Below are 22344 nucleotides of genomic sequence, written 5' to 3' on the forward strand. Positions count from 1 at the left end.
ATTGGTATTTGATGAGGAAAGGTGCAGAGGGATATGGGCCAAGTGCAGGCAATTGAGTCAAGATTAGGTTAGGAGAACTGGTCGGCATGGACAAGTTGGATCGATGGGTCTGTTTCTGTGTTGTACATCTCTATAACCCCCTCCACCCAGTTCACTCCTCCCTATCTCTGTAACCTCATCCAGCCCTGACACATTCCCTATCTCCAGAACCCCCTCCGCCCCCTACACCCCACCCTATCTCTGAAAACTCCTCCAGTCCCAATAACCCTCTCTTAGCTGTAACATCAATGCTCATTATCACTCCATGATGTCAGCCCTCCTGCGATTCTAGCCTCTTGACCATCCCCTGATTCCATCACTCCACCAGCCTTCAGCTGCTTGGGCCCTCCATGTTATCATCTCATAAGACTTTGAGCAATTTGCATTTCCCTTCTCTGATGAAGCCTGTCCATTTTTTCCAGGAAACAATGTTATACCTGTTGTGGATTTACTCGAGTAATTCAGGAAGGGTCCCTCAACAGCACTTTGTAAACCCAACATCAATATCACCTTGAAGACAAGGCCAGCAATATGACGCAACACTACTCCTTCTGCAGTTACTCTCCACTTCACCCTTAATCCCAACTTTGAAAATAATCATCCTTCCTTCAGTTTTTCTGGGACAGAATCCTGGAACTCTCTCCCATGTGACTTTGCATTGGTGGTCAGGGTTCTTAAAACACAAGGACAGTGGAGTTAAAGAGGACAGTTCCTTATCATTTATGCCGGAGAGATTCGGGTGATGGGTAACAAGGCTGTCCCAGCCAGCGATGCCCACCTCATGTGAATCCACAAACAAGTATGTCGTTGTGATGTTCCATGGGAATGCACATTACATTCCTGTTCTGAGGGATACACAAGAACAGTAGGAAATGAGACTTGGTTGAATCAGTCAAAGAGCCAAGATGTTTCACATCAGTGTCCCAGCGAGATGTGGACAGTTACAAGGGGAGTCAGGGTGAAACAATACCTGCTGGAGTGTGATGACCTTCATTGTTCAGCTCTCTGAATATTGGAGTTGGGATGGTGTGCTGAGGTTGGACAGGAAGTTGGTAAGACCAGTTCTGGAAGACTGTGTCCTGTTCTGCTCAAGCTGCTGTAGGAAGGATATTATTAAAATGGAGACGGTTCAGAAAAGATTGACCAGGATGATGCCAGGAGTGCAGGGTTTGAGATATAAAAATAGACTGGAGAGGCTGGGGACATTTTACAAAGAACATTACAGCACAGGAACAGGCCCTTCAACCCTCCAAGCCTGCACTGACACATTTTGCCTTCCATATTAAAACTGTCTTCACTTACAGGATCCGTATTCCCCTGTTCCCTTCCTATTCATGCCTGCTGCTGGATGCTTCTTGAAAACTCCAATAGTGTCTGCTTCCATTGTCTGTTATGGCAGTGTGTTCCATGAACTCACCACCCTTTCCATGATAAACATGCCTCACATATCTCTTTTAAACACCCCCCGACCCCTCCACCTTAAACCTGTGTCCCTGAGTAACTGACTCTTCCACCCTGAGAAAAGGCCTCATACTTTCCACCCTATCCATGCCATTCACAATCTTATAAACTTCTATAAGGTCGCCCCTCAACCTCCTGCATTCCAGTGAACACAAACCCAGTCTATCCAATCTTTCTTCACAGGTAAAATCCCCCATTCCAGACAACATCCTGGTAAACATTTTTTGTCCCCTCTCTGAAAGATCCACATCAGAACTGTATGTGTTTTTCACTGCAGCATAGGAAATTGAGGGGTGACCTTGCTGAGGTTTATAAAATCATGACAGTGATTGATAAGGTTAATGACTAGGGTCTTTTCCCTAGTGTGGGGGAGTTCAGACTCAGGGCCATGTTTGTAAGGTCAGAGGAAAAAGATTTAAAGATTGAGGAGCAACTCTTTTCCCAGCGTGGTTTGTGATGGAATGAACTTCCAGACGAAGTAATGTATGTGGGCACAGTTACAATGTTTAAAAGATGCCATCTCTTGATGCCAGTCATTTTTTTTTCTCCGTTCTGTGCTACTGAATGCCCAAATTTCTGTGACATGCATTTCCGGAGGACTAACATGGCAAGGGAGTACACATTAAATAGGAGGACCCTGGCAAGCACAGAAGATTAGACGGATCCTGGTTTGTGTGTTCCAGCCATCCGTGAAGGCAGCAGGATAGGCAGGTAAGGGAATTAAGAAGGATCAAAGCCACTGAATACATGAGCAGGGAGGTGTCATGTTGGAGCTTTACAGAATTTTGGTGAGACCACAGCTGGAATACTGTGTGCAGTTCTGGTCACCACATTATAGGAAGGATGTGATTATACTGGAGGGGGAGCAAAGGAGATCCACCAGGATGTTGCATTAGATTGAGCATTGCCTAACCTGCAGGAGTGTATGTGTGTGTGTTTGTGTGTGTGTGTGTGTGTGTGTGTGTGTGTGTGTGTGTGTGTGTGTCTATGGTAACCCACCCAGCCTGCACATCCCTGGACATTATGGGCAATTCAGCATGGCCAATCCATCTAACTTGAACATTTTTGAAATCAGAGCACCCGAAGGGTACCCAAGCAGACAACATGCAAAACTCCACAAAGCCACCGAAGGCTGGAATCAAACTCTGGTTCCTGGCACTGTGCTCCAGCGATGCTAACCTCTGAGCCACTCTTGGCCAGGGGATTTTTTTTTTGGATTCATATCAACTTGCTGTGCTCAGATTCACAGCTTTGTTATGAACAGTCAAATCACCATAATCCCAATTTCGCATCAGAGAGAGAGAGAGAGAGATGACGGGTGGTGAAGTTTGATTTAATTTGACTTACTATTGTCACATTTTTTCAAATAAATCCATGGGATGGGGGCACCGTTGGCCAGGCCAGTGTTTATTGCCCATCCCTAATAGCCCAGAGGGCAGTTAAGAGTCACAGTACAAACAGGTCCTTCCCATCTCCTGGTCCTCTCTTCATCCAAGGGTTACCCCTCCCACATTGTTGTGGGCTCGATGGAAGGTTCCTTCCTGAAAGACCATCTCAGCCCAGGCTGGGGCGTGGGTTATTGGACTTGGCTGGCTCTGTGTTCTCTCTGGTTGTAGGTTCTCCGACCCAGACTGTGCACCATCGCGATCCTCTCGTTTACTTCACCCGGGCGACACCGGTCCAGGAACGGCTGGAGAGAAGCAGAGACCGGGGAAGGAAACGCCTGTAGATAGGCAGGCAGACAGGAGCGAGGGGAGCCCGGACTCCGAGAGAGAAACAACGGAACATTGGCTGGGTATCATCCAGAGGAGGGCGGGAGGAGTTACTGAGAGAGACAGAGGGAGAGGGAGAGGAGGTAGTGAGAGAGGGAGAGAGTTACCGAGAGAGGGAGGAGAGGAGTTACTGAGGGACAGAGAGGGGGAGAGGTGTTACCGAGAGAGGGAGAGAGTTACCGAGAGAGGGAGAGAGTTACCAAGAGAGGGAGGAGAGGAGTTACTGAGGGACAGAGAAAGAGAGAGGAGTTAATGTGTGTGTGTGAGAGAGGAGTTACTGAGAGAGAGGAATGAGAGAGGAGTTACAGAGGGAGCAAGAGGAGTTACAGAGGGAGAGGGATGAGTTCGTGGAGGAGAGGAATTACAATGGGAGAGGGATTATAGAGGGAAAGGGATTACAAAGGGTTAACGGAGAGAGGGAGAGGTGTTAAAGTGGGAGAGGAATTCCAGAGGGAGAGCAGTTCCGGGGGGAGAGGGAGTGAAAGTCGGAGTCATTCGTTGAATCTTGGGGAAAAGGAAAGACAAGAGTCTAACAAGGAGAGGGGACTGGCTGGGGCGACCTCTCCAGCAAATTACAGTCACTCCTTCCCCACGGCCTGGTGGAGGCAGTGCTGCCCAGCACAGAGAGCATCCATTCTGCATTTGCCTATCGCCTGTAGGCTGGGTACACTGCCCTCTGGAAAGTGCCATGCCCAAGCTGAGCCAGCGTTGTACCCACTGGTCGTGCCTCAGATCAGCGGTGTGTGTGCTCAGTGTGGTCTTGTTGTGCCAATGGCTGCTGGTCCAGAGAGGAGGGGGCCGGCTGACCCTCAGGCTGGTGAAACCAGGTGCCAGTCCAATGCAGGAACACCTCCTCCTGGTCGAGGAGAACTCCACCTGCTGGCAGATCATCCAGGGGGACAGGCAGGAGATGGAAAGGGCCCTCCACAACTCCATTACTATCTCCCTCAAGCACCAGGCCGTCACTGAGGGAGATTATCTGAACATGACCCGAAATTGCAGATCGTTTGTGAGGGCCCGCAAGTATATCACTGTCCCCCGGAGGAGGAACACTTCCCCTTGGCTTACCCCATGGTCATCCACCAGAGCATTGAGATGTTTGAGAGGCTTCTACGGAGCATTTATGCCCCACAGAATGTCTCCTGTATCCACGTGGACCGAAAATTCCCGAGTCAATTTCTTGCGGCCGTTCGGGCCATCGCTTCGTGTTTCCACAATGTCTTTGTCGCAGCCAAGCTGGAGTGGGTCACCTATGCTGGCTGGAGCAGAGTTCAGGCAGATCTCAACTGCATGAAGGAGCTGCTGGAGAGCCCTGTCCCCTGGAGGTACTTCATCAACGTGTGTGGCCAAGACATCCCCCTGAAGACCAACCGGGAGATAGTCCGCAGCCTCAGAGCTCTGAATGGCTTCAACGTGATTGAGTCGGATCCTGCACCAGGGTTCAAAAAGGGAACCGCCTTCCTGTCTGTTGGGCCTCTCTCCATCCAAGTGTTTTCCATCCTCCCTCCCTCTCTCTCCCCCCTCCAGTTCTTCACTCCTGCCTGTTACAAAGGGGTTACGGAAGGGTAACCTCTTTGTAACCCCTCTCCCTCTTTAACCCCTCTCCCTTTTGTAATCCCTCTCCTCCACTAACGTATCCCTCTCCCTCAGTAACTCTTCTCTCTCCCTCTGTAACAAAAGAGAGACTGGGTTGTTAAAACAGTTCAATTGCATGGAGGGAGGTTCAGAATGTACAAAGGAATATAGGAGGAGTTGGAGAATTGAGCTGCAAACAGAATAGAAGGGCAATTGACGTTTCAGGTCGGAAACTTGCATCAGAACCCGGAGCGAGGAAGGGGCTGCAGAATGGGGGTGTGGGGCTGGGGAAAGGTAGGTGGGATGGTGATTGGTGGATGTGGGGAGAAGGTGGCTGTGATTGGACAGTGGGTGGGGTGGAGCATATGGGTAGAAGGGAACATGGTCAGGTGAAAGGGTTGGGGTAGAAAGAGGGGACTGAGCCTGGGATAAGGAGGGATATAGACTGATTACAAGAGTATACAGGAATGTAGGTAGGTTAAGAGTGTAGGAGAAAGTGAGGACTACAGATACTGGAGATCAGAGTCAAGAGTGTGGCACTGGAAAAGCACAGCGGGTCCGGCAGTATCTGAAGAATCAATGTTTCGGACAGAAGCCCTTCATCAGGAATGAGGTTTGTGGACCAGGGGTCCGAGAGATAAGTGGGATGGGTGCGAGGCTGGGGGTGGTAGGTAGCTGGGAATGTGATAGATGAAGGTATCGGGTGGGGGGGGGGGGGAGGTGGAAGGTTAAATGGACAGGTGGGAAGGAAGATGGACCAGTCAGGAGGGTGGTTCTGAGTTGGAGACTTGGGACTGCGATAAGGTGGGGTGGGGAAATAATGAAACTAGTGAAATCAACATTGCAAGCAGACGGATCAAGGTTCCAAGGTGGAATATCCAGGTGTCAGGACCTGCATTCCCTTGGTGGGAGGGGGAGTTAAAGTGTTCAGCCACGGGGTGGTGGGGTTGGTGAGTGTGGGTGTCCCAGAGATGTTCTCTGAAACAATCCGCAAGTAAGAGTTCTGTCTCCCCGATGTAGAGGACACCACATTGGGTGCAATGGATGCAGTAGATGACATTGTTGGAGGTACAAGTATATTTGTCACATGTGGAAGGATCCTTTGGAGCCTTGGACGGATGTGAGGGGGGGAGGTGTGGGTGCAGGTTTTGCACTTTTCAGAGGTCAGGGAAGGTGGGTTGGTGAGGGGTGTGGATCTGACAAGGGAGTTGCAGAGGGAATAGTCTCTGAAATACAGATGGAGTGCAGAGGAAAATATGTCCCTAATGGTGCGGTCTGTTTGTAAGTGGCAGAAGTGGTGGAGGATAATGCAATGTGTCCGGATGTTGGTGGGGTAGAAGGTGAGGACCAAGGGGTTCGGTCCCTGTTGCGTTGGGAGGGGTGTGGTTCAAGGGTGAAGGTACAGGAAATGGAGCAGATGCACTGGAGGGCATTGTCAACCATGTGGGAGAGGAAATTGTAGTTTTTGAGGTAGGACACCATCTGGGATGTTCTGTGGTGGAATTGGTCCTCCTGGGAACAGATGCAGCAGAGGCAGAGAAATTGGGAATAAGGGATAGTGTTTTTACAGGGGCAGGGTGGGAGGAGGTGTATTCTAGGTAGCTGTGGGAGTTGGTGGGTTTGTAGTAGATGTCCACAGTTAGTCGGTTGCCAGAGATGGAGATGGAGATGGAGAGGTCCAGGAAGGGGAAGGAGGTGTCCTAGATTGTCCGGGTGAATTTGAGGTCAGGTTGGAAGGTGTTGGTAGAATTAGAATTAATGAACTTTTCAACCACCTCATGCAAATACGAGGTAGTGCCAATCCAGTCATCAATGTAGTGGAGGAAAAGGTGGGGAATGGTGCTGATGGATGAAGAGGCAGGCATAGTTGGAGCCTATGTGGGTGCTTATGGCTACCCCTTAAGAGTTAAGAGTGAACAAAAAAGAATGTAAGTTTGATTCAGAGCATGTAAAGGATTATTCTGAGGTTGATAGTGAAATAGTCTCACAAAATTGATTGAGTTTTTTGAAGTAATAAAGAGGATTGATGAGGGCAGAGCGGTAAATGTGATCTATATGGGTTTCAGTAAGGTATTCAACAAGGTTCCCCATGGCAGACTGATTAGCAAGGTTAGATCTCATGGAATACAGGGGGAACTAGCCACTTGGATACAGAACTGGCTCAAAAGGTAGAAGACAGAGGGTGGTGGTGGAGGGTTGTTTTTCAGACGGGAGACCTGTGACCAGTGGAGTGCCATAACGATCGGTGCTGGGCCCTCTACTTTTTGTCATTTACATAAATGATTTGGATGCGAGCATAAGAGGTACAGTTAGTAAGTTTGCAGATGACACCAAAATTGAAGGTGTAGTGGACAGCGAAGAGGGTTACCTCAGATTACAACAGGATCTGGACCAGATGGACCAATGGGCTGAGAAGTGGCAGATGGAGTTTAATTCAGATAAATGCGAGGTGCTGCATTTTGGGAAAGCAAATCTTAGCAGGACTTATACACTGAATGGTAAGGTCCTTGGGAGTGTTGCTGAACAGAGACCTTGGAGTACAGGTTGAGAGCTCCTTGAAAGCGGAGTCACAGGTAGATAGGATAGTGAAGGTAATGTTTGGTATACACTCCTTTATTGATCAGACTATGGAATACAGGAGTTGGGAGGTCATGTTGCGGCTGTACAGGACATCGGTAAGGCCACTGTTGTAATATTGCGTGCAATTCTGGTCTCTTTCCTATTGGAAAGATGTTGTGAAACTTGAAAGGATTCCAAAATGATTTACAAGGATGTTGCCAGGGTTGGAGGATTTGAGCTATAGGGAGAGGTGGAACAGGCTGAGGCGGTTTTCCCTGGAATGTTGGAGGCTGAGGGGTGAGCTTATAGTGGTTAACAAAATTATGAGGGGCATGGATAGGATAAATAGACAAAGTCTTTTCCCTGGGGTCAGGGAGTCCAGAACTAGAGGACATAGGTTTCAGGTGAGCGGGAAAAGATATAAAAGAGACCTGAGGGGCAACATTTTCATGGAGAGTGTGGTACGCGTATGGAATGAGCTGCCAGAGGATGTGGTGGAGGCTGGTACAACTGCAACATTTAAGAAGCATTTGGATGGGTATATGAAGAGGAAGGGTTTGGAGGGATATGGGCCGGGTGCTGGCAGGTGGAACTGGATTGGGTTGGGATATCTGGTCGGACCGAAGGATCTGTTTCCATGCTGTACATCTCTATGACTGTAAGTGGGTACTGCAGATGCTGGAGATTACAGTCAAGATTAGAACAGTGTTGGTAGAGCATAGCAGGTCAGGCAGCATCAGAGGAGCAGGAAACCCCTACATCAGGAATAACTTCACAGAGGCCATTGTCCAGTCACCAACTCACCATTTTGTTTACACATGGAGTCCTTGACACGGATCCAGCTTCCTCAGAGCCAGCTCAGAGTGAACAGAACATCTGATCATCCTGTTTATTTTTTTTCGGAAGCAGCCTCAGGAGTAGCAGTCGAAGTCGTCCCCAGGTGTAGGTAGGCCCAGGCAGCAGCAGCAGGGGTGCAGGCGAGGTCCAGGCTTCAGTCGGAGGAGCAGGCCCAGACTGTAGCAGCAGTGGTGGTAGTAGCTGCCTGTGCAGCTGAGCACAGCTTCAAATTAACAGAAATAAGCAGAAAGAAACCCCAGAAAACAAATCACAACAAACCATGAAAAAAAATTAAAAATAAACTCCTCCTCAGTAGGAAGACACCAACAGCAGCACATAAGACACACTGAAGCTGTTTTGAAGTCAGTCTCCTCTCCTCAAGAGGATTGAAGAGTCCTTCATATGCTGATCCAGCTCCCCTCGAGCCAGCTCTCAGTGAGCAGATCCCTTGACATGCCTGTTTATTTTTCTTCCACTTCCACCCGACAGCAGTCATGCTTATTTGTCCCTCGTACCCATGTCAAGTGTGTAGGTATTTTTCACTGCATCTGACAAGTGTGTGAATCTTAATTTATGTGGGAAATAGAACTCACTCACTTCAATAATTTCAGTCCAAGACAAGATCTGCTGCAGCAGTATCATCTGATATACTCTTGCAAGAGTGGTGTCTACAAGGTAGGCACACAGTACAAAACCTTGATACAATTCATTTCCCTTTCCCTCCTCCCACTACTCTAAACCCAGTGCCCATTCCTCTTGTTTATCTCTTACCTTATCTGGCCTTGTGCATAACAGTACAGGTTTTGCTTGGCCATTTCACCACATCCCTCTGTGGTCTATTGTTAGCGTATATCTTCCTTCAGTGCCATCTGCTTCCTTGCTTGCTAAAGCAACATTTCCTCTCATTCTTCGTCCACACAGATCCTTATGACCTCTTGATTGTGGTTTTTGTTTTTGCAGAAGTGGGAAACAGATGCTTATAACTGTTTGTACAAGTATATCTAGCTTAACCTACACTCCCCTTCCTCTTTCATGATTCAGCTTTGTGATTTTCGCAGACAACATTTATAATTGCTCCTCACAATTTATATTCTTTTACCAGGAAGAAAGGAAACAGACAGTCCTGTTTATTTATATTTTATTGAACAATTCACAGTTTATACAAACAATTACATTTACAGCTGTATACAGAGAAACAGCAATTTTACAAGGGAGGGGAATGACAAAGCCAAGCCCCAAACCCTGACATTCAACCGGTTTTCAGGGAAAGGAGGACAAACCTCAAATCCCAGTTTCAATCATTACGAACAGTAACAATGATATTCATACATATAAGACAGTCCAACTGTGTAAGAAACAGTCCATACAATACAGACCCCCAAAAAACAAGCAAGCCTTCCCCCCCCCACCACCACCCCAATCCCTCCCACCTTCCGGCCGCTCTAAGACAGCCCGCCCCGACGTACCTTCCGGGTCTCGATCCGCCCTAACACGCCTTTCGACTGGGGCAGCAGCACTGAGGACTGCTCCTGGCTCTCTGTCTGCCCCTACTTACCACTGGGTTCTCATCACCCCAATGCACCGTCAGGCCAGTGGACTACCCCGGCACGCTTTCCGGCACCTCTAACACATTATGTGCATCAGGAGTTTAACAATCAGTCCTCCCTAAAGGAATGCCAGTTAACAAACTGGCTAAATAATTCAGCCAGTTCAGGAATCAGGTTACCCCACACAAAAAACAAGCAGAAACCAACAGTAACACACTGACTGTGACCCAGCCAGCACAGAGTCAGTCCCCTCAATCAAGAAGACCTCTGAATCTCCTGTTTATAAATTTTATTAAACAGTTTACAAAAACAGTTAACATTTACAACTGTATATAAGAGACAGCAATTTTACAAGGGAGAGGAGCATTCCCCTGTTTATTTTTTTTTATTTTAGTAAACAAGTACAAAAAAGAGGTTACTGCACAACAGTTAACATTTACAGCTGCAGACATCAACAATTATACAAGGGAGAGGAGCAGCAAAGCTAGGCCTCAAGCCCTGCTGTTCAACCAGTTTACAGGGAATTGAGGACAAACCACAAATCCCAGTTTCAAATATGAAAAGACAGCAACAATGACATTTATGCATAAGACAATCCTGTTACATTAAAAAGTGCAGATAATACAGACCCAGCAAGCCCCCGTCCCTCCCACCTTCCGACCACTCTATAGCAGCCCCCCCCCCCACGCGCCTTCCGGCTCTCGGTCCGCCCTGACACACCTTTCGACCACCTCTCGGACTGCCCGCCCCACTACCCACCTGGGGTGACAGCGCTGAGGACGGCTACCCACCTTCTGGGTCTCGGTCTGCCCCTACGTACCACCCACCCCGATGGGCCATCTGGCCAATGGCTATCCTGGCACACCTTTCGGCCACCTCTAGGACAGCCTGTCCCCTTCCCTGGGATGACAGCGTGCAGGGCAGCCCGCAAGCCTTCTGGATCTCAGCCTGCCCCTACACGCTTTCTGGCTCTTGGCTGCTCTGATACAGCTTTCGACCACCTCTAGGACAGCCCGTCCCGATTACCCCTTTTCGGGACAACAGTGCTCAGAACGGTCTACCCACCATCTAGCTCTCGGGAAGACTGTCATCAGGGTGGCCTACCCACCCTCCGGCTTTCGGGACAGCCTACCAACCTTCAGGTTCACAGGATGGCCCACCCACCCTCCGGCTCTCAGGGTGACAGCTTTCAGGACGACCCACGAGCCTCCCAGCTCACAGTAACACCTGCCAGACCCAGGGACATGCAAGACAGTGCAGGTGATAAGCCCAACAAACCATATGACAGTTAATTACCAACAAACAGAGTCCGTTCTAGTCCAGAGTCCATTAACACAGACATTTTTCTTCAAAATGTAGAGTCCATTTCCAGACCTGAGGGGTGGAGAGAATGCCATACAAGGCCTTGATGAGACCAGATCAGAATCAGTCTGTACATTTTTCTCTCATTTAAAACATAAAATAATTACATTGACAGCAAGTTTCACCTGCCTTTTTCCTAGGATGAAGGGTTTATCTTATGAAGGAAGGTTGAACAAATTGATTTTTACTCATTTAAGTTTGGAAATCTGAGAGATCTTTTTGAAATGTATAAATTTCTCTGAGGGGACATGATAAGGTAGTTGATGGGACATTGCTTTCTCTTGTAGGTTTGACAAGATGTTCTGTAGAATAAGATATCGTCAGAGTCCTACAGCACCGAAACATACCCTTTCGTCCAACTCATCCATGCCAACCAGGTATCCTAATTGGAACTAGTCTCATTATCCTGTGTTTGGTCCATATCCCTCTAAACTTGTCCTCTTTATGTCGTCTGTTAAATCTTGTGATTGTACCCACTACAACAATTCTTTTTGGCAACTTGCTCCGTATTTGTACCACCCTCAGGTCTCACCTTAAACTATGCCCTCTGGGTTTGGACTCCCTCATCCTGGGGCTATTCACTTTTATTGATTTCCCCCACAATTTTATAAACATCTATATGGTCACCCTTTACCCTCCAATACTCCAGTGAGAAAAGTCCTAGCCTATCTAGCCTCTCCTTATAACTAAAACCCTGCAGTCCTGGCAACATCTTTATAAATCTATTCTGCATCCTTTGCAGTTTAACAACACCCTTCCAACAGCAGGGCGATCACAAATTTATCCAATACTCCAAAAGTGGCCTCACCAATGCCTTGCAGAATTATTTTCCCCTGAGAGGGCTGTTGCACTGTGTAAGTCTCTTCTGTACGAAGTTGTGAAGGCTGAGTTGATAAAGTTATAAAAGGGTGAGCAAGGTGACCTTGTTTTAAAAAAAAGATAAGGACCCCGGGACAAACGATAGAAATGTGGAATTGAAATTGCAACCAGAAGAGCAGTGACCTTCTTGAATAGTGGAGCAGACTTGAAGGGACGAATGGCTGACTTATGCTATGATATTGGTGGAGACAGGTTATGCCTCAAGTAAAGAGTAGGGAGTTTTCTGACCACTCAGCTAAGGAAAGGGCTTTGGTGTCCCTCCTGATAACATGAACCTTGAAGTTAATCTCCCTCTGAGCCAGTCACAGAATTAAAGAATTCTTGCAGAAGGATGCCATGCAGCCCATCGTGTCTGTAATTATTCCACATCTAGTACCAATCTCCTGCATTTCCACATTCAGCTCTGGCAACATCCTTGTAAATCTTTTCTGAACCTTTCCAAGTTTCACAACATCCTTCCTATAGCAGGGAGACCAGAATTGCATGCTGTATTCCAGAAATTGCCAAACCAATGTCCTGTTCAGCCACAGCATGACCTCCCAAATCCTACACATAATGCACTGTCCAATAATGCCATGTGTAGCAAACGACTTCTTCACTAACCTGTCTATCTGCGACTCCTTTTTCAAGAAACTATGAATCTGCATTCCAAGATCTCTTGTTTCATTATCACTTCCCAGACCTTACCATGAAGTGTATTATTCCTGCCCTGATTTGCCAAACCAAAATGGAGCAACTCACATTTATCGACATTAGACTCCATCTGGCACTCCCGGCCTGTTAGCCCATCTGATCAAGATCCCATTGTACTCGGTGGTTGACCTCATTGAAATGGACAGGATTAAGGGGCTTGACTGGGTAAATGCTGAAAGGATGATTCTCCTCATGGGAGAGTCCAGGTCCGCGGGGGGTTAATGTCTCAGAATAAAGTGGCACCAGTTTAAGACTGAGATGAGGTGGAATTTCCTCTCTCAGAAGGTTGTGAATCTTTGGAATTCCTTGCCACAGAGAGCTGTCCTTGTATATATTTAAGGCTCAGATGGATAGATTCTTGCTCAGTTGGGGAATTAAACATTACGGGGATAGGGCAAGAACATGGACTTGAGGAATGTTGAATCAGCCACGATCCGAGTGAAGCTGGCTTGAGGGACCAAATGGCCGACTCCTGTCCCGACTTGTTAATGGTCTTACATTTACTGATGAACCTGTTCAAAGATGTTATCGCACAACTCTGGAACAGAAGCGACTTGAACCTGGGTCTCCGAGGCTCACACCGCATGGATCCTAGTTTACTTTATATCATGCACTTGACATTCATGCTGGTAGTTACGGCTGCAATTCGCACCAACCTGCCTTAGATCAAATTAATGAAGCGAAGCCAGTGCAGGTTTTCAAACCTGCAGGTTTCCAACCTCGCATCATGTATTGATGAAGTAGCTGAGAATTTGAATGCAGAGAATGTTGTCTGAACTGGATTCAATGAAGTGTTTCACTAGGCACTAGATAAAAACAGCTGGACAACAAAATTGACAACACAAGCCCTGATTCATGGATCTTGTTTTGGACGAGAGGTTGGTAGGTTGGTAGGTGAGAATGATCCACACAGCTGGGACATATAAACATCAAGACCCGGAGCAGGAGAAGATGATTTGGCCCTCCATGAGGCCCACCATACTATATGATCGTGGCTAATCCTCTATCTCAATGCCATACTACCGCTTTCTCCCCATGCCTTTGATGCTTTTGAAACCTAAATATTTGTTAATCGCATTCTTGGATATATTCAATGACTCAAACTCCACAGCTTTCTGTGGTACAGAATTCCATAACTTCACTATCCTGTAAGTTAAATGTTTCCGTTTCTCAGCCCTAAATAGACGACTGCTTTTATTCAATATGTCAGTGATATCAATCTTGGAGTATGTGGCAGAATGCCCATATTCGGGGCAATGATAAACCTGGAGGATTGGCAAATGGTGAGGATGATGTGAATTGTCCAGAGTCACCACAGTGAACAGACAGCATCCAGTCAGAGGTGAATACAGAAGAGTGTAAGGTGATATGTTTTGGGAGAAGGATGTGGAGAGGTAATAGAAATGTAATGGCACAATCGTAAAGAGTGCGCAGGATTAGAGGGATCTGGCAATAAACATTCATCAACATTAGAAGATGGAGGAGGCTGTAAGAGGGTAGAAAAGCAGAAGGCTTCATAAATTAGAGGCATTGATGCCAATAAATGGTTGAGTTATGCTGCATGTCGAATTGGTTTAGCCCCAGTTGGATTGTTGTGGTCATTTCCGGTGACTATAAAACGATGTGAGGGCCCTCAGGACAGGGAGGAGATTTCGCAGAATGGTGCCAGGATTTAAGTTGGATGGCACAGTTGGAAAGGTCAAGGATGCTCCCATTGGAACAAAGGAGATTGGGGTGAGGTTTATTCAATGGGTATAGGGTGAGCACTCGGTAATGAAGACAAGGAAATATACTTCACTGTTCACTGATTGTACAAGTGCAATGGAATGCAGATGTAAGATTTTGGGTTAGAGGCATGGTGGGGAGATCTGAGGAATTGAAACGTAAATGAAGCCTAAACTACATTTGTATGAGATGATGGCAAGTTTTGATGTAAGGTGGATAAAAAAAGATCTGTTCCCATACATACAAGGAACAAGAGTAGGCCATTGGCCCTTTTGATCCTGTTCCACCATCCACATTCCTGCATATCCTCGCCTTGGTAACCAAGGATCCATATCTCCCATACATGATGCCACAAGTACCGAGGATAAAAGATATCTTTTGATACAATGTAAATGAAGTGTCTTGTGTCTTGCGGAAGGGGTGGCATGGTGGCTCAGTGGTTAGCACTGTTGCCCCACAGCGCCAAAGACCTGGGTTCGATTCCAGCCTTGGGCGACTTCTGTGTGGAGTTTGCACATTGTCCCCATGTCTGCGTGGGTTTCCTCCGGGTGCTCTGGTTTCCTGCCACAGTGCAAAGATGTGCAGGTTAGGTGAATTTGTCGTGCTAAATTGCCCATAGTGTTAGGTGCATTAGTCAGGGGTAATTATCAGGTAGGGTGATGGGTTGCTCTTCAGAGGATTGGTGTGGAATTGTTGGGCCAAATGGCCTGTTTCCATACTGTAGAGAATCTAATGTGTGGTGTCCTTCACTCTGAGAGAGGAGCATTGGATTCAAGTCCTACTCCAGGAGTTGATGTCCATAGGAAGGTGTCTTCATTACTTTTGTGAGACCCTCAAGGCTATGGGCCAAGTGCTACAAAATGGGATGAGAATAGCTCGAAGCTGGTCTTTTTGACCAGTGCAGGCACGATGGGCTGAAGGGCAACTTATTATTTTGGTGCTCTAAACCTCAATAACCAGAGAGCATGGAGTCACAGCATCATACAGTATGGAACAGACCCTTCAGTTCAACCTGTCTGCGCTGACCAGTCATCCCAATCTGACCTAGTCCTATTTGCCAGCCTTTGGCACATATCTCTCGAACCTATTCCTATTCATGTCCACATCTAGATGCCTTTTAAATATAGTCATTGTACCAGCTGCCTCCACCACCTCTTGGTAGCTCATTCCAGGCACACATCACCCACTGCATGAAAAAGTAACCCCTCAGGTCTTTCCCCTCTCAACTTAAACCTATGCTTCTAGTTTTGGACTCCCCCACCCTTGGGAAAAGACCTTTGGCTATACAGCCGACCTGGAAGGAATCAAAATGGGGCAAGAACAGAAAAGGAGGTCAGCTAAACAATTCTGAGCAGCAACAGAGAAGTGCAGCCAAGCACGTATGCAAGCTAGCTAGCTTACTGAAACTGGCTCCCATTAAGTGAGAAGGCAGGAAGACCGAAACAACACTCAACAGGTGTTGTAGAAGTTTAAGGTCAATGATCTAATGCTAAACGTCACGTACCTAGATCAGGATCTGATTGATCAGTTGTGTTGCTAAGGCTTGAAATCAAAATGTAATTCGTGAAAGGGGAATGCTAGTTTGTGTGTAAAAGTGTGATTGCAACAGCCTGTTTCAGACTCTCCAGGCAAGGGTGGGCTTTGACCCGGCTGGTTGAGTCTTCTTGCATGTATGTGATAAAGGAAGCTGTGTGAAGTGTACTATCATCTGGCTGATCATTTCAACATCTATCCATGCTCCTCCTGATTTTATGAACTTCTGTAAGGATACCCCTCAGCATCTGACACTCCAGGGAAAATAGCCCTCGCCTATTCAACCTCTTACTCTAGCTCAAACCCTCCAATCTCGGCAACATCCTGGTAAATCTTTTCTGCATCCTCTCAAGTTTAACAACATCCTTTCTTTCGAAGGACGACCAGAATTGTATGCAGTATTTTAAAAGTGGCCTCACCAATGTCCTCTACAGACAATAGATCACACTTGGTAATAGCAAAGGCATATCAGAGATAATCAAAGATACTCCTACTTATAGACAATAGGTGCAGGAGTAGGCCATTCAGCCCTTCGAGCCAGTATCACCATTCATTATGATCATGGCTCATCATCCACAATCAGTATCCTGTTCCTGCCTCATCCCAATAACCCTTGATTCCACTATCTTTCAGAGCTCTATCCATCTCTGTTACAGCTGCAACATTACATCCCAACTCCTATACTCAATACCAATGAAGGTAAAGGTATCAAACACCTTCTTCACCACCCTGTCTATCTGCAATGCAACTTTCAAAGATCTATATCCCTGCACACCATGTCCATCTCTCTAAGGCAAAAGCTCTGTGTTCAAGTCCCACTCCAGGAGCTGATGACCACAGGAAAGTCTCCATTGCACTGGTGAGGCATGAAAGGCAATGTTCCCAGTGCTGGAAAATGAGACTGGAGTAGCAAGGAGCCTGTTTTGCCAGCGCAGTCACGTTGGGCTGAAGGATCTATTTTTCTGGTGCTCTCAACCTTTATAACCAGAGGGCACAGCTTGAAGCCAGATCCACTGGGAGAGTTTGACGATGAGTTTTATGTTTGCTCAGCGAATGAGCATTGGGAGATGGTTTGGGAGGCAGGGATACGGGGAAATTGGCAGGTGACTGGCACTAGGCAATAGGAGTGAGAAAGGCCTGAGGGGCTGAATGGCCATGTTCTCCACTGTAAGGTGAGTAACTGAGAGAAGGAGTGTGCATGGATCTTGCTGGAGCTGGGGGCGAGGAGAGTGCAGAGGAGTCGGGGAGGGAAAAAAGCCATAGGTGAAGTTGAAAAGGTATCATTTCTGCTTTCTCATCTCTCTCACTCTCTCTTGCACTTGCCTTTTAGAAATGTTGGAAATACCACCACGATACCCTCGACCAAGTCGTCTTGACGGTGCAACTGAAAGACCAGCTGAACATCAGCCCCTCCATCTTCGTGGGCAGTGCCTACTTCATGGTCTCCAGACAGTTTGTCGGCCATGTGTTTGACAGTGCCGAGATCCAGGCCTTCCTCAAGTGGTCGGAGGACACCTACAGCCCAGACGAGCATGTGTGGGCTACCCTGCACAGAATACCCAATGTACCAGGCTCCATCCCGTATACCCAAGCAGCCACCAGGACACTTGGCTGGGCAGTAAAGTGGTCCTTTGAGGCTGGTGACGTTGCGAGGGGTGCCCTATACCCTCCCTGCACGGGAAGGTATCGCCGCTTGGTTTGTGTGTATGGGGCAGGAGATCTACATTGGGTGGTCCGTCAGAGATGTTTCTTTGCAAATAAGTTTGACCCCAACATGGACAACACGGCAGTACAGTGCATGGTGGAATATCTCCGAAACAGGACACTTGGTAAAACTGGGGCTGGGTTAGAGGTTGGGACAGAGTAAACCTCGGTGATGGTGGTAGGGGTGGTGGGTGAGACATCGGAAACACTGAGAGACTGGGCACTGTGAAACTGGGCACTGTGAGACTGTATACTATAACACTGGCTGCTGTGGAGGCCAGGCACAGTGAGACTGCATGCTGTAACATGGCCACTGTAACACGAGACAGTGTGAGGCTGGGCACGATAGTGTTGGGCACTGTGGAGATTGGATACCTTAATACTATCCACTGTAACACTGGGTGCTGTGAGACTTAGCACTGTAACATTAGTCACTGTAAGAGTCAAAATGTGTGGTGCTGGAAAAGCACGGCAGGTTAGGCAGCATCCAAGGAGCAGGAGAACCGATATTGCAGGTATAAGCAATTCATCAGGAATGTGGGGGAGTAAGGGGGTTGAGAGATAAATAGAGTGAGGGTGGGGCTTTTGGGGAAGGTAGCTGGGAAGGTGCTCAGTAAATCCAGCTGGGGGGGGGTGATTGTGATCGATCGGTGGGGAAGGTCGAACATATAGTTAGGAAGGAAGATGGACAGGTCAAGAGGGGAGAGCCGACTTGGAGGGTTGGATCTGGGATGAGGTGGGGGGACAGGAGAAATTTGGAAACTCGTGATGTCAATCTTGATGCCATGTGGTTGAGGGTCCCAAGGCAGAAGATGAGGTGTTCTTCCTCCAGTCGTCAGATAACTTGGATTTGGTGTTGCAGGAAGTGTCATTGTGGAGTGGGAGGGGGAGTTGAAGCAGTTGGCCACAGGTCGATGGGGTTAGTTGTGCCCAGTCTCACAGGGACACATCCACCAATAATACTCAACACTGCACGAGTGGACACTGCATTACTCGAACACTGCACTCGTGGGCATTGCATTACTGGAACACTGCACTAGTGGGCACTGCATTACTGGAACACTGCATTACTGGAACACTGCACGAGTGGACACTGCATTACTGGAAAACAGCACGAGTGGGCATGTACAGCTGGACACTGCAAGACCAGTGTTGTGACCATCACTATTTTTATATTTTTCTCATTTTGGTTTGGAACTGAGTCCAAATTGAGAATTGAACTTTGAACAGTGGCTAGTTCTTCTTTCAAAAAAAACTGGACAGACAAAAGACTGATGTTTGCTGTGAGGATCTGGCCAGGAAAGATAATGCAGGTGAATTACTGCTCTCTGAACACAGCAGACGCTTCAGCACCGAGATGTAGTTCTGCTCAGGGACTGACAGCTGGATGGATATTGAATGGGTCAGTCAGTAAGAGGAATGCTGCCAGGCAGGTAATCACAGAGAATGGTGAGAAAGAAAGCAAAAACCATGAGTGACTTCGCTCTGACTGGATTTTGGACTTGGAGGAAGTGCTTCTTTGGAAGTTGCTGGACTGGTCTGATCTTCTTTTTGGTTTGATTTTGTCTTGTTATTTCCCCAATTGTTAACTTGTTAAAAGATCTGAGATGAGAATGTGAGTCTTTGGGAATGAGTATTAGTCTCCACAGTTCTGCAGAATTTGTTCACATTGACGAGTGACTTTAACTTCAAACATGGTGTACAGTTCTTGTGCCTGTAATACAACCCAGCATCAAAGGATTTCATGATGGCCTACTATTTATCATTGAAACTGTTATCAACAGGCAAATTAAAATTTTAAACAAGATTATCTCTTAATTGTCTGCTGGTGTGCGAATTGGAGGGGTGCATGGGTTTATGATCATCTGAGTTCTGCTAAAGTGACATAAACAGAAATTAACAATTTATTAAGTTATAAACTTGATATCCAAGATCTGTTATTTGTAAATTCTGGTAAGGAACAATTGAACAATTTTGAGGGTCATTGAATGGTTAAATGTCACTGTGTTGCAAATCCAGTGATCGGGAGGTTGGTTTTGGTTCAGCTTCCTTTTCCTGTATCACTCCGGACACCATACCTCCAGGCACAATAACTCTGGACACTGTCACTCTGTTTAATGAACATAAATCAGAACACTGCAATGATGTCCACATTTAATTGAGGGTCTCGGCGTGGATTGTATAAAGAATATCAGATATGGAGGACGGCGTTTCAGACTGGAATCTAATCGAGGGGTTCAGGGTGGTTTCTGTACAAATGACGGAAGCTGACCTAAGTGTGTGAATGTCCCATGTTAGTCTAACATCCAGGGATTGTTTAATGGAGCTTGCTTCATACTTCAAGGACTCAGACATCTCCATTTTATCCGTCTCCCACCAAAATTGACAGGGCAATGACAGCAGAAGCTATACAAAGAGAAATGTTGTCTCTGTAATGCCACATGTAATGCCATCTGTATACATCCAGGGCAGGAACAATCCTGGGATTGATAAGAGTAAATCTCCCTCCACTCCATCCTCATCAAACACTCCCAGGACAGGGACAGAATGGTGTTAGGTACAGAGGAAGAACTCACCATGACATTGTTCCCATCATTGTTCCTTTGGCTATGGGTTTGAAATGCCATCCCCACACTGTCAATGACTATAGATCTGTCTCTGAATTTTGTTTCATCATTTAAGATGTATTCAGCCAGGTGAGCCCTCACATCTCTCTCTCCCTCATAGGCATAGACAGTGTGTCTGTCTCTCCTCTTCTGTCTCCCTATTTCTCTCCCTGTGTGTCTCTCTCTCTCTCTTTGCCTCTCACTTCTCTGCCTCCCTCCCTCATCTCTGTTTTCTGTGGTTTTTCTGTGGGTTCGTGACACCATTGCGATGTTAAGAGAGACTGTACTATGAATGTCACAGTGTTTGCTGTGCCCTGGAGGGTGGAGGACTAGCTGGTGGGCAGTAAACAAGGTCATTTCCAGCTTGGTGAGCTAGTACCACCCCAGCCTCAAATTTACCTGGACCGTCTCAGAATCCTCCCTCCCCTTCCTAGACCCTCCATTTCTATCTCAGGCGACCGACTCAACACAGACATTAGTTACAAACCGACTGACTCCCACAGCTACCTAGATTACACCTCCTCCCACCCTGCCCCCTGTAAAAATGCCATCCCATATTCCCAATTCCTTCGCCTCCGCCTCATCTGCTCCCAGGAGGACCAATTCCACTATCAAACAGCCTAAATGGCCTCCTTCTTCAAAGGCCGCAATTTCCCCTCCGACGTGGTCGACGATGCTCTCCATCACATCTCCTCCACTTCCCGCACCTCCACCCTTGAACCCTGTCCCTCCAATCGCCACCAAGACAGAACCCGACTGGTCCTCACCTTCCACCCCAACAACCTCCGGATACATCGTCATTTCCGCCACCTCCAAACAGACCCCACCACCAGGGATATATTTCCCTCCCACCCCTATCAGCGTTCTGGAGAGACCACTCCCTCCACAACTCCCTCGTCAGGTCCACACCCCCCACCAACCCAACCTCCACTCCCGGCACTTTCCCCTGCAACCGCAAGAAGTGCAAAATTTGCGCCCATATCTGCCCCCTCACTTCCCTCCAAGACCTCAATGGATCCTTCCATATCCATTGCAAATTCACCTGCACTTCCACACACATCATTTACTATATCCGCTGCACCTGATGTGGTCTCCTCTACATTGGGGAGATAGGCCGCCTACTTGCGGAACGTTTCAGAGAACACCTCTGGGACACCCGCACCAACCAACCCAACCACCCCGTGACTGAACACTTTAACACCCCCTCCCACTCCACGAAGTTCATGCAGGTCCTTGGCCTCCTCCATCGCCAGACCTTGGCCACACGATGCCTGGAGGAAGAGCGCCTCATCTTCCACCTAGGAACCCTCCAACCACATGGGATGAATGTAGATTTATCCAGCTTCCTCATTTCCCTCCCCGTACCTTATCTCAGTCCCAACCCCCGGATTCAGCACCGCCCTCTTGACCTGCAATCTTCTTCCCGAACTCTCCGCCCCCACCACCTCTCCGGCCTATCACCCTCACCCTCACCTCCTTCCACCTATCGTATTCCCAGCGCCCTTCCACCAAATTTCCCCCTCCCCCACCTTTTATCTCAGCCCGCTTGGCACACTAGCCTCATTCCTGAAGAAGGGCTTATGCCCAAAACGTCGATTCTTCTGCTCCTCAGATGCTGCGTGGCCTGCTGCGCTTTTCCAACACCACACTTTTCAACTCTGGTCTCCAGCATCTGCAGTCCTTACTTTCTCTGAGTTAGTACCCAGTGGGGCTGCCTGAAGGGTCACTGCTAAAGACACAGACACTTACAATTGATAGCAATGAGTAGCTGAAGGGAACAATGTTTCCAGATTCACTGAAAAGACCTGCAGTGGGTGGGAGAGAAAGCTGTGGGGATGACCAAAGATATGGGCAACTTCATTGCGTGAGGAAGGAATTAGCAGATGGAATATAATGTGCAGCAGATATTTCCAAGCTAACTTAGTGACTGATTAAAATTCCCATTCCTTGCCCAGTCCATCCTTCTCCACCCAAAGGTGATTTGTCCCTGTGGGACAGCAGTGTAGGTCAAACTGCGGGATATGAAGATGGGAACTGTGAAGTGTTCCCAGT

At 47.5% G+C, this 22344-nt stretch overlaps 1 protein-coding gene across 1 annotated transcript; it reads left to right on the forward strand.

The window, feature by feature from the left end:
- The first annotated feature begins 3960 nt into the window (after positions 1–3960).
- LOC140454402 (beta-1,3-galactosyl-O-glycosyl-glycoprotein beta-1,6-N-acetylglucosaminyltransferase 3-like) lies at positions 3961–17849 on the forward strand. Its single transcript, XM_072549098.1, is given in 3 exon segments — positions 3961–4309; positions 4312–4739; positions 17313–17849. Coding segments are annotated over 3 exon segments (1314 nt in total).
- The last annotated feature ends 4495 nt before the right edge of the window (positions 17850–22344 follow it).

The sequence above is a fragment of the Chiloscyllium punctatum genome, chromosome 29 (genome assembly GCF_047496795.1).
Source record: "Chiloscyllium punctatum isolate Juve2018m chromosome 29, sChiPun1.3, whole genome shotgun sequence".
In the NCBI taxonomy this organism is placed as follows: Eukaryota; Metazoa; Chordata; class Chondrichthyes; order Orectolobiformes; family Hemiscylliidae; genus Chiloscyllium; species Chiloscyllium punctatum.